The sequence below is a fragment of the Balaenoptera acutorostrata genome, chromosome 8 (assembly GCF_949987535.1).
Source record: "Balaenoptera acutorostrata chromosome 8, mBalAcu1.1, whole genome shotgun sequence".
In the NCBI taxonomy this organism is placed as follows: Eukaryota; Metazoa; Chordata; class Mammalia; order Artiodactyla; family Balaenopteridae; genus Balaenoptera; species Balaenoptera acutorostrata.
This window is the reverse complement of record NC_080071.1, coordinates 87800215-87812988: the sequence shown is the minus strand read 5'-3', so window position 1 is coordinate 87812988 and position 12774 is coordinate 87800215. Positions and strand designations below refer to the sequence as shown.

At 58.2% G+C, this 12774-nt stretch overlaps 1 protein-coding gene across 1 annotated transcript in view; it reads left to right on the top strand.

Moving 5' to 3' along the window:
* The window catches only part of NGEF (neuronal guanine nucleotide exchange factor), a 44285-nt gene that overhangs the window by 28137 nt on the left and 3374 nt on the right, over positions 1-12774 (top strand). The window contains exons 4-10 of the mRNA XM_057551965.1: positions 717-877; positions 2148-2300; positions 3587-3716; positions 6923-6997; positions 9146-9235; positions 11252-11415; positions 11887-12042. Of these exons, the coding sequence (XP_057407948.1) occupies positions 717-877; positions 2148-2300; positions 3587-3716; positions 6923-6997; positions 9146-9235; positions 11252-11415; positions 11887-12042 (929 nt within the window). The remainder of the gene's footprint in view (positions 1-716; positions 878-2147; positions 2301-3586; positions 3717-6922; positions 6998-9145; positions 9236-11251; positions 11416-11886; positions 12043-12774) is intronic.

Sequence of the window (12774 nt, the reverse complement as noted above, 5' to 3'; positions counted from 1 at the left end):
GGCGCCTCCAAAAAGCTTATCAGATTATGGATTTCTTTCTCTGTCTTCTTTCTCTCTTTTTCAAAATGAAAATTGCTTTATCGATTATGTTATAAAATAAGACCATGAAAGAAACGATATATGCTCATTCTTCAATTTTTAGACAATTGAAAGGGTAAAAAGAAAAGAGTAAAAGTCACCCCCAAACTCTACCCCCTACTGACACCTGTGGTTGACATTATGGCCTGTTTCCTTCCAGACATTTTTCTGGGCGTGTAGAAGTGGGGTTCCTTCTACTGCTGACTCTCTCACCCATTCCGCAGCAGGAAACAGTCCTGAGTCACCCTTAGCAGCTGTCGGGAACCCAACGGATGGCTGGCCCCTCGTGTTTGACCTTGTTCTGTACTTGGACACGAGGCTATCTCCGGCTTCACTGTTGTGAGCGGGGCAAGCGGTCTTGGCCGTGGATGGCAGCGCCCTTGCCAACGCAGACCCCGACAGCAGCCTTCTTTCACTTTTAAAACCTTTGCATCTGGGGACTTCCCTGGCGGTCCAGTGGTTAGGACTCGGCGCTTTCACTGCAGGGGGCACAGGTTTGATTCCTGGTCAGGGAACTGAGATCCCGCAAGCCGTGCATGGCGGCCAAAATACTAAAATAAAATCAGACCTTTGCATGTGTCTGAGAGCGGGGGGAGATGAGTTCTGGGTGCTGACCGCTGGCCCTCCTCACGTCCCAGGCCATGTTCGAGCTGGTGACTTCCGAGGCCTCTTACTACAAAAGCCTGAACCTGCTGGTGTCCCACTTCATGGAGAACGAGCGCCTCAAGAAGATCCTGCACCCGTCCGAGGCGCACATCCTCTTCTCCAACGTGCTGGACGTCATGGCCGTCAGCGAGCGGTGAGCCTCCGCCCCGGTCCTCGTGGGGCCCCTTCCTGTCCCTCCTCCTCGCCTGGGGCACGTCCGGGGCTGGTGGCACTGCCTGTTACTCTGGCTTCTCTGCTTTCGTATGTTTGGAATTTTCTGTAATAAGATATAACTAAATACATAAATCCAAAGATCTCCCAGCAGCGAGGCCCGTCGCGCCCCCCTGGACAGGACTGCTGCCTGCAGGTCCCTCCCGGCCACGCAGGTGCTCCGTGTGTCTCCCACAGTCAGGCACATCGGTGGCGGGCGTCATGACCTGGTCCGGGGGTGTCCGTGTGAGCTGCTCTTTATCCTGACGTCACAAGGCCCTGGCTTGGTGCGTGCGGGGCCCGAGACCCTCTGAGGGCCAACGCGGAGCGCGGTCCTGGATTTACACTTTCTCTTCTCCGGTTGCGTGGTGTTTGCAAGAGTGTGTGGAGGTGGCGATTGGGACTGTACTTACATTTTGCCTAAAGAAGGATGGGATGAGCTTAAGTAGAGGAGAAATAGACATCTACTGACTGATTACTGCAAAGAAGAAATGAACTCCAGTCATTCCGTTAGGATAAAAGATCCATTTACCCTTTTCACTGTAGCCTGGGGAGCTTTGCAGCTAAAAGTGCAGAACTCAGCTTTTATCAGCTGGTCCGACCCCGCCTGTTCAGATGTGAAATAGCACGCGGGCAGCAGCAAACCCACACCGTGTGTGGCTCTTCATGGACCCTCCTGAGTCGGTCCCCCTCCACATGGACACCCCACCTTCCCGTTTGCAGCCCCCAGATCCTCGTGGCAGCCCCCCACCCGGTAGGCTCAGGAAGGCGAGAGCTGACTGAGACCAGAGCAGCCTCAGAGACCCCTCAGTCTCTGCCGCTCACCCCCACTGGGAGAGGAGTGCCTATTTATTTTTGTATTTATTTATATTTTATTATGGAAAACCCTAAACATGCAGAAGTAGAGACACCAGTGTAGCGAGCCCACGCTTCAGCATCTAGGTTCACCCACGGGATCATTTTGAAGCAGATCCCCATCGTCATCTCACTTCATCTGTAAACGCACCAGTATGGATGTGAAAGTTGAGGTCTCTCCCTTTTAAAAATGCTCCTAATGTCACTACCCACCTAAAAAACTGAACAAGTAATTCCGCGATGTGACGGAATGTGCCCCCCTGGCTGGGACCGCCTCCTGTCGTGTTGGCTGGCTTGGTGGAGACGTGCCCTGGGTCTCTGCAGCCAGCCGCCCCTAAGCCAGCCGCTGCCCGCCGCAGGTTTCTCTTGGAGCTGGAGCGCCGGATGGAGGAGAACATCGTCATCTCGGACGTGTGCGACATCGTGTACCTCTACGCCGCCGACCACTTCTCCGTCTACATCACCTACGTCAGCAACCAGACCTACCAGGAGAGGACCTACAAGCAGCTGCTGTGAGTATGGCTGGGCGGCGGGGCCGTCGTGCAGGCGTGGCCCCGGCAGCCCCCTCCTCTTGTGCTGACACTGAGCTGTGCTCCCTGGGTCTCTGCTTTCCCAGGACAGCGTCCAACTCCAGCACGTTCTGGGGCTTTTGGTGTCACTAGGGAAATGTTGACCCCGGGACAGTCAGCCGTGGCGCCCACTGGACGTGTGTCCAGATGGCCGTGCAGAGCTCTGTGAGGTTTAGAAAAGGGAGCTTGAGGCCAAGAGGACAACTCGAGGCCCAAGACGGCAGGAAAGTGGTTTGAACTAGAGACAAAAGCAGGGGTTGGGGGGAGGGAGTCTTTTTGGTGGTTCTCCAGCAAAGCGCTTGAATTTACTAATCTGCCCATTTTGTAAACTTTCTTGGGGTTTCCGTTGATGAGAGAGTTTTTTCATTAACTTGCCTCTTTTGAATTCTTCACGTTTCTGTACCACGTTTCAACCACAGTTTAACCAGTGATATGTTCTTAGCACACTCATGGGCACCAAAGGACTCTCCGAGTAGTGACCTCTGGACATTATGCTTCATTGGGTCTTTCCATCAAGCCGTGTAGTTCACTGGGGATGTTTTAAAGTTTTAGTATTTAGGGGTTTGGGTGTTTTACATTTGGGGTTTGAAACTGGGATTTGAGGGAATCGGGATGCCAGTTTTGAGGACGAACATTGAGAAGACAATCACACAGGAGAATAGGATTCTAGATGTTGCAGTGCCCAGGGGTCCACTGGTGTAGCCCGTGAGAGCAGACTCTCTGGGCCTGAGTGCCGTGTCTCTAATGACGGGCAGTCCAGGGCCTGCGTCTGATCTCCAGCAGTGGTTCCCACTACTCAGCCCGTCTGCAGACACGACATCCCCACCTGGCAGGAGTAGCACAGGTTCTCCCTGCAGCCGTCTCCAGCCCGCTGCCTGCTGCTGTCATTACGTGGGTTTACCTTGCCACCGTTTCCTGCTGGGTAAATCATCGAATCCTGCGTCTGATTCATAGTCTTGGCCACGCAAGGAATTCTTGCCCTCCCACACACAGCATATTTTGCTAAGTCTTTATGGGCCTGGCGTGTGAAGTCACTATTGTTATTTGACTTGTACAATAACAGTTTATTTTCCATTTTTTAAAAAAAAAAAAAAAGAGAAGGGAAGAAATCGACGCATTTTCTGTGCTTGTGGGCTGTCTGGTTCTTAGGAGGCTGAGGATGGGGAGGAACCCCCTCCAATTTGCGCCTCCCACGAGCCAGAGACCTACTCTCTTGTCTGTGTCCCCAGCCAGGAGAAGGCAGCCTTTCGGGAGCTGATCGCGCAGCTGGAGCTGGACCCCAAGTGCAGGGGGCTGCCCCTCTCCTCCTTCCTCATCCTGCCTTTCCAGAGGATCACGCGCCTCAAGCTGTTGGTCCAGGTACCGGCCTCTCTCCCCTGACGCACGCTTCTCCTGCTGCAGGCTGTTTCCTTTGGTCATTCCAGGCTGGCTTTCCATTTCCAGAAGTCCATTTGTTCCACAAATCCTAATTAAGCTCTTACTGTGTGCCAAGCAGTGGGGGACTCAGCCCCTGCTTCCACAGAGCCACATTCTGGGGGAGGGTGGGGAGAGATCGACACACACACACACACACACACACACACAACCAGGAAGTGGTCATGGCTGAGGACGGTGAAACAGAGTGACATGATGGTGGTGACTGCCTGCCCACTGCCAGTTGGGGGATCAGGAAAGACTCCTGGATGAGTGACATTTAAGCTAGGACTTGGCTGACAGGGAGGAGCTATTCATCTGACAGGGAGCTGCTTATGCAAAGGCCCCGGGGCAGCAAGGTTCACAGACCGGGCGGCCAGCGGTGAGCTGGGGGAACATGATGGGAATGAGTGTGCAGATGTGGGCAGAGGCTGATCAGGGGCCTAAGGAGCCAGGTAAGACATTGGGTTCTATCCTCAATGTGATGGGGAGTCATTCCATCTAGTTGACGCTGCTAAGAGCTCAAAGCAGCTGCTGTGTGGAGGGTGTTGGCAGGAGGGCAAGAGTGGAAATGGGAGAAGGGGTTAAGGAGCAATTCAAGAAAGAAAGGTGGGTTCGTGGAGGTTGGGGTGGGAGATCCTGGGGGGAAATCAGTGGACTGAGCTGTGCGCTTGCTACTGTGGAGAGAAAGGGAAGGAGACTCTTTCGTTTGAGCAGCTCAGGTGCTGGTGCTGTTTCCCGAGACGGGGAGGGCGGGGTTCAGTGTTGGACCAGCTGAGCTTGGGAGGACTTTGAGCCGTCGCATATCCAAGTTTAAAGTCAAAGGGAGAAGTCAGGATGTGAGCCCTCGGCATCAAGGTGGTATTTAATAGGAGAGACCACCAAGGATGGAGAGAAAGGGGTCCCAAGACCCAGCCTCGGGACATCGTGCCCGAGAAGGAACGCGGCGAGGGAAGAGGCAGGCCAAGAGAGCTGGAGTCGGGGGAGCCTGCAGAGGGTGAGATTTCCCGAAAGGGGGTCTGCAAGAGTCAAGCAAGACAGGGCAGAAAGCTCTTGTGCCTGACGCGTGCTGGTGGGTAGAGGGGACCCCCGGGCCACCAGGCAGATGAAGTGGGTGGTGTGGATCCGGCTGTGGTTCAGAAAGGAATGGGCTGAGATGGTGACCTGTGACCCACAGTTAGGGGAGGTCAGAGGTCAAATAGGCAGGAGGCCAAAGGCCGTGGGCAGCTAGTTCCACAGGAGAAGGGCAGTATCGGAAAGGAGAGGTCGGAGCCTGGGAGGAAGGGGCTCTCGGAGGCCGAGGACCAAAGAAACCCGAGTCAAAAGAAGCCCAGACAGGGGGCAGTGGGGGGAGGTCCATGGCACGGTGGGAGAACAGCTGGGACCAGCGCAAGTCATAGGACACCGCGACTGAAGGAGTTGCATGTGAATTTTTTTTTTTTTTATGGGGAGCATTTTCTTTTTTCAAATTTTATTTATTTATTTTATTTATGGCTGTGTTGGGTCTTCGTTTCTGTGCGAGGGCTTTCTCTAGCTGTGGCAAGCGGGGGCCACTCTTCATCGCGGTGCACGGGCCTCTCACTATCGCGGCCTCTCCTGTTGCGGAGCACAGGCTCCAGACGCTCAGGCTCAGTAATTGTGGCTCACGGGCCCAGCCGCTCCGCGGCATGTGGGATCTTCCCAGACCAGGGCTCGAACCCGTGTGCCCTGCATTGGCAGGCGGATTCTCAACCACTGCGCCACCAGGGAAGCCCCATGTGAATTTTTTAAACTCGGAAACAATGAAACAGAAGACAGTAACATTTCCTAATTATGCAGAGAAAAAAATTTATAGGAAAAGAGTATATAGTGATACATTAAAAATCTTAACTTCTGGATGATAAAACCCAACAAAACTAAGATCAAGACCTATCTTAATGTCGCGAGGAGAACGGTGGCATGGGGTGGAGGGTGCGGGCAGGGGGACAGGTTCAGAGGCAGCGTGTCCGTGGAGTGAACGTGGGCGGGGTGCTCCAGGTAGACACGCCAGGTACCGCAGAAGGTAGGGAGGGGCCACCAGAGAGGAGGCCAGTGTGGAGGGCTCGTGCACCAGGCTGAAGAAGCCACGCCATCCTCTGCCTGAGGCCAGGAGCAGGACCTGGTCAGATGGGGTTTCATCCCAGTGAGAAGAGGTGGAGCCTGAGCCATCCTGTTGGCTGGGAGCTGGATTTGGGAGCCGGGGGATGGTTACAGGTAGGGTTGGTGACCCCACGTTGGTGGTGGGGGGAGGGTAAGGAGGCATCGGAGCCGACTGCGTGTGTCTGGCTTGGCTGGCAGGCAGAGGCGGGGCAGGTGACCGCACAGGGGAGGCTGGGGGCCTGCAGCTGGGGGACGTCCGGAGGCGGGAGGGATCTGGGTCTGGCCTGGAGCTCAGGAGAGAGTGGAAAGGATGCCCAGCACCCTGGTGTCTGGGTGGCAGCAGGTGGCTGGGGACGTTCGTGCCACCACATGGGGCAGCTGGGGGCAGGTGAGCTGTGCTCAGACGCACCCAAACCTCTTCATGGAGTGAGAGCAGATCAGAAATACGGGCACGGGGAGAACTGTGAGACAGAAACCAGTGCAAACACTGTAATCTATAGGCGAAACTCAAGAAAATCCAGCTACTGGAAAAAAGACATCTTTATCAATAAGACCCGAGTTAACGAAGCCTCGGGGTCGCTGCTACTTCGCTTCAGACGGCAGCCCCACTGATGCCGCAAGCATTGCACCCGCCTCGGGGACAGCCAGCCCTGAGCCACCCTTCCCTCACCGTCGGACCTCGCCCTCTCCCTTCCCCACCGCACTTGGCTGCCCCCTTTGCTTCGGTCTTCGGTCTTCGCTGAAAGGAGACTGGGGCTCGGGTTTGGCCCTTGTAGTTAGTCCTCGTGCAGACCTTGACTCGTGGTTATCACCTTAGAGCCGGGCAAGGCTTGTGTGCGATGCTCGGCCCTCGGCTGGTGGAAGGTTCTCCCGTCCTCAGTCCGTAACTGGTGGGGCTCTTTGCTCCCGGCTGTTGCAGCAACACGAGGCTGTTTGGACCAGTGCAGCAGGGAGGCTGCCACTGCCAAAGGGGGCGGAGAGGGGAGGAATGGCTGTACGTGACGAAACTAAATGCAGACTTTGCCTGTGCTCAGAACATCCTGAAGAGGGTGGAAGAGAGGTCTGAGCGGGAAGGCACCGCCTTGGATGCCCACAAGGAACTGGAGCTGGTGAGTTGTGCTTCCTCTTCCCACATGTCCCGGTCAGCTGTCTTCCTCCTCTAGACCCGCCTTCCCGTCCAGCCCCCTCCTGTGCCCGTGTGTCTCTGGAAGATGCAAATTCATTTTAATAGTTGGCAATCCAGAGAAGTCACTGGGTCCAAAAAATAAGTCGGGTGGGCTTCCTTCTCACCCCAGGCTGCTGACGTGCGGGGTGGACGAGGCCGGCCGGGCGCTCTTGACCTGCAGACATGTTCGTGGACCCTCCCGCCAACCCCCGCTCTGTGGCCACCCACAGGCCCAGGCACTCCCCGCAGCAGCCCTCGGAGGCCCCACGCTTGTCCTTACCTGTTTCCAGTGTCAAAAGCCATGGCTCTTGCCTCCCTTGCCGCGCTCCGAGGCCGGCTCTGGCTCTTCTTGGGCCCTGATGCAGCTCTGCCCTGTGCGCCTCTCCGACCCCCCGATCCTGCCTCTCCCGGCCCTCGAGCTGCACCTCTCCTGTCCCCGCGAGAGGACTCCCCGGCCCTGCCAAGCCTGGGCTCTTCCTGCCCAGGAGTGGAGAAGGCATCTCCGCTCCTGATCCTCGGAGAGAAGAGGTTCCTCCTGGAAGCTGCCGGCAGAGCAGGGGCTGTGCGGGCGGGGTCAGTGAACGTGTCGGTTCCCACGTGTTTGTCTTAAAGCAGCGCTGTCTCGTGTGTTTGGCTCCAGTGTGTCCGCTTGAGCTGCGAGCCCACTCCTGGCAGCCGTGCAGGGGCCACTCTTTCGTGCCGGTGACCCTGAAACGGACGAGAGCCTGGTGTTGGGAAGTCCTTTCCACTCAGTGTACCAGTGTGTGCAGCTTAGTAAAAGGACAAGCCCCAGTGGGCGTCAGGTGGTGGTTCTAAGCCACGGTGAGCCACGTGGAACCATGAGGACTTCGTAGCTTAATGCAGTCTTTTCCCCCCCAGGGGCCTCTCCTCACATCCCTCAATCAGGCCAGTTGGCCTCCAAAATCCTTCTGGCAATTATACCCTTTGGATACTGGGAAAAACAGCACTCCCCTCCCAGCCTAGTTGGGGAAAGGCTGGAGCCTTGAGCAGGCTGGTCAGGGAGGATCAGTGACCTGCCAGCCAGGCTGTATCTCTCGGGACCCTCTGCCCATCCCTGGAACGCACACACCTGATCAGGTGGGAGCTTCATTCTGGCCCCCACTGGGCAGCCGGCCACACTGGGCCCCAAGGGGTCTCAGGGCACTGGCAAGTGTTTTCTGTTTTCAAGTTCTTTTCTGTTTTCATCTCCTTTTCATTTCCCAGGTATACGCTTGCTTCTCATTATTTATCTTTTTAAATAAAGGTGGGTTTTTTTCCCTTAATTTTTAAAAATGATGCTGAATGCAAACAAGTCCACAAACTGTTCATAAGCAAAATGAAGATGGTAGAGATCAGCAGTTCTCCCACACCACACTGCCAACATGCTAGCGCCTGCCCTTCCAGACCCCTTTCCAAACAGACGCCTGCACCACACAACTGTATTCTTTGCAGGTGGGCTTGTGGTTTATGAGGTGGCCTTTCCCTCCATTTTAGTGCATGTAAAATTATTGCACTTCTTCATGATTTCAGAGTACAGGGTTATGTGGATTGATGAGCGTTAATCAACCCCTGTTGACGGACATTTAGGTTGAGGACAGTTTTTCTCGCTCTGAATGCCACTGCAGGGGACATCCTAGTACGCACGTCTTTGGGCTCCTTCCTAGATGCTAAGTGCCTGCTGGGTGCCGGGCCCTGTTCTAGATCCTGTGCAGATATCGTCTCTTGGAATGATTCCCCGGAAGTCCCAGAAAATGTGGTTTCATTCGGCCCCTTGGTACCTGGGTTGCCTCCCAGGACAGTGGGGGGACTCTGTGCTCCCCCCACAGTGTGTGACGGATCCTGACCCCCAACCGGGCATTTCCAGTCTGACAGATGAGAAAGGACGTCTTCTGTTCGAAATTTGCTCTCTTAGGTGACATGAGGGGTCGGCATTGATTTACGTGTTCTCTGGAGTTCACGTCCCAGCAAAGACAAGGCCCTGATTTTCTACACTGGAACTGAGACCCAGTTGAGACTGACCAGCTGTGGCCGAAGGAAGTGGCCAGAGACAGCTGGCTGTGGGTGGCCTGATGTGTCCTCCTTCTCGTCCCAGGTGGTAAAAGCATGCAACGAGGGCGTTAGGAAAATGAGCCGCACGGAGCAAATGATCAGCATTCAGAAGAAGATGGAGTTTAAGATCAAGGTGAGCCCAGGCCCAGCCACATGTCCCCGCCCCAGCCCGGCTGTCCTGGAGCATTGGTCACTGGCCGGGCTCACTGAATGGCCGCCCTTGGGTCTCAGCATAGTATCACCTCCACCGAGGCCTTGCCTGACCCCTTAGCTGAAGGCCCCACCTGCCCCCAGTCACCGGGCCGTCACATTGGCCTAGACCAGGGGTCCCCAACCCCAGGCCGCCGACCGGTAACGGTCTGCAGTCTGTTAGGAACCCAGCCGCACAGCAGGAGGTGAGCGGCGGGCAAGCGAGCGGAGCTTCATCTGCCGCTCCCCATGGTTCCCCATCGCTCCCCATGGCTCCCCATCGCTCCCCATCGCTCCCCATGGCTCCCCATCTCTCCCCATCGCTCCCCATCGCTCCCCATGGCTCCCCATCTCTCCCCATCGCTCCCCATGGCTCCCCATCGCTCCCCATCGCTCCCCATCTCTCCCCATCGCTCCCCATGGCTCCCCATGGCTCCCCATCTCTCCCCATCGCTCCCCATCTCTCCCCATCGCTCCCCATGACTCCCCATGGCTCCCCATCGCTCCCCATCGCTCCCCATGGCTCCCCATCGCTCCCCATGGCTCCCCATGGCTCCCCATCGCTCCTCATCGCTCCCCATCTCTCCCCATGGCTCCCCATGGCTCCCCATCTCTCCCCATGGCTCCCCATGGCTCCCCATCTCTTCCCATCGCTCCCCATCGCTCCCCATCTCTCCCCATCGCTCCCCATGGCTCCCCATCTCTCCCCATCGCTCCCCATGGCTCCCCATCGCTCCCCATGGCTCCCCATCTCTCCCCATCGCTCCCCATGGCTCCCCATCGCTCCCCATGGCTCCCCATCTCTCCCCATCGCTCCCCATGGCTCCCCATGGCTCCCCATCGCTCCCCATGGCTCCCCACCGCTCCCCATCTCTCCCCATCGCTCCCCATGGCTCCCCATCGCTCCCCATCGCTCCCCATGGCTCCCCACCGCTCCCCATCGCTCCCCACCGCTCCCCATCGCTCCCCATGGCTCCCTATCACTCGCACTACCGCCTGAGCCATCCCACCACCCACCCCCGTCTGTAGAAAAGTTGTCTTCCATGAAACCAGCTCCTGGTGCCAAAACGGTTGGGTACCGCTGGCCTAGACTGCCTCCTGCAGGGAGTTGGGAGCTGCCTGCTCTCACTTACTGGCTGTGTGACCTTGTACAGTCAGCTCACATGAAGAACGTGACATGGACTTCTCCAGGGATTCTTAAATGTGGGCGATTTGAAAATCTGACGGAAGCTACCGACCTTTCCCCCAACTTTGTGTAAAGCTTCAGGCATTAGTGACCCTAGGGCCCCGAGGGCTTGGGTTTCTGGGGTTTGGGGCACATGAGTGCACGGTACCTGCCGAGGGTGCCTGAGGTCATGCTGGGTTTGGGAGCTGAGCCCCAGCTGAGGATGCAGACCTCCGGGCCCCCCACGTAGCTCCACCTGCGGGCCGCGTGCTGGGTGCTGGGTGCTGGGTGCTGGGTGCCTGCCCCGGAGCCACAGTGGGGACCTGCCGGCCCAGTCTCCTCGCCCTGTGGGACCCAGTTCTCCCCTCTCTCCTGTGAACTTGGCCTCTTCTCTGATCCTGCATCACACAGGCTGAGCCTAGTAGGAGGTTGACAACACACATACACACACAGAGGCACCCACGTGTACACACTCACATGTTAGTACAGACACATACAGGACACGTGGACACACTTAGACGTGAGCACACATACATAAAAGCACACGCAGATACATAGACAACAGACAGACACACACCTGCCCACTCAGGCACATGTGCACATGCACACACACACCCTTCCCGTGTTTGCCCAGCACCCGTCCGTCCCTCCCGCCAGCACCACACGTGTCCTGGGCCCAGCGCGGGCCTCACACACCATTACTCGCGGTCATCACTCCAGTCAGAGCGCGAGGGGAGCCTGGGGCGGGGGGCGCGGAGGGGCACAACCGTTCTGATGCCGTCCCCCGTCACGCAGTCGGTGCCCATCATCTCCCACTCCCGCTGGCTGCTGAAGCAGGGCGAGCTGCAGCAGATGTCAGGCCCCAAGACATCCCGGACCCTGCGGACCAAGAAACTCTTCCGGGAAATTTACCTCTTCCTCTTCAACGACCTGCTGGTGATCTGCCGGCAGATTCCGGGGTGAGCGGCAGGCAGGAGGGATGGGGGGTCGCCACGGCCTGGGGGCGGCGGGCGCGGTGCTGGGATGTTGCCCAAGCTCTGGATCCGCTTTGAAGGCCTGCTCCGTTCTGGTCCAGCCTTGGGCCTTCGGGCAGGTGTATTTCAACGCCCTGAGCTTCCATTTCCCCTCCTGTCTAGCGGGGGCTGTACCCCTAAGGACGGGGAGAGTCCAGCTCAGTGCCTGACGCCTGGGGCGGGCTCGGCAGAGCGGCCACTGCCGTGTCATGGGTGCTGACCCCTCGTCCGCCGTCCACACTGTGGAGGGCAGGGGCTGGGGCTGAGGGGGACCGGCGGTCAGGTGGGGGGCTTCCGGAAGGAGGTGAGGAGTGGCAGCAGTGGGGTCGGCCCCGCTGCCCAGGGTAGAGCGTTTCCTGGAAATCCGAGCCGTCTCCTCGGGACTGACCTGCCTCTGCTGCCACCCTCGGTCCCCAGAGACAAGTACCAGGTGTTTGACTCGGCCCCGCGGGGCCTCCTGCGAGTGGAGGAGCTGGAGGACCAGGGCCAGACGCTGGCCAACGTCTTCATCCTGCGGCTGCTCGAGAATGCGGACGACCGGGAGGCCACCTACATGCTGAAGGCGTCCGCTCAGTGAGTGCCCGGTGCCCCCGCCACCTGCCCGGGCGGGGCGAGGCCCCCGCTGCCTGCCCGGGTGGGGCGAGGCTCCAGGCTCGGCACACCGCCCGCCCTGTTCCTGTCCTGCCTCCCCCCAGGCCCCGCCGGGAGGGCTCCTGTGCAGTGTTAGTGTCAGGGTGCGGGGCGAGCACGTTGCTGGGTGTGTGTGTGTGTGTGTGTGTGTGTGTGTCTCTGGGTGGGCCCCTCTGTTCTGACGAGTTGTTGTAGAGCCCTTGGGCCCGACCGACCAGCGAACCACTGTTGCTGTGTGGCCTCAGGCCCACCTGCCCCTCTGAGCTGCCAGGCCAGCCGCCCTGCAGCCCCGTGCGGTGCCCAGCACCCCCCAGCCCAGAGCTCACAGGTGTCGCCCTGCACATCACGGTCCAGTTCCGACTGCCTGGGGCAGGGGTGGCGTCAGCCTCTCCCGATTCCACGGACCATGGCTCAGGGCAGCTGGCAGCTGAGGGCTCGCCTCTCGGTTAACTTTGGGGTGTCGTGGGCTCACCCTCACCCACTGACTTTAAGGATGTACCAGGGAGGTTCTATAGCGCTCCGCCCCCGTCCCGCCGCTGGATTCCCGGCCCCGTCCACGCTGTCCTGCCGCGGCCCTGTGCCAGGCCCGGGACCCAGTGGCCAGCTTGCTGGATGCCTGGCGCAGCGGGTCCCCTCACGTGGGGTCCGTTGCTCTGCGGTTGGGGCATTTGTCCT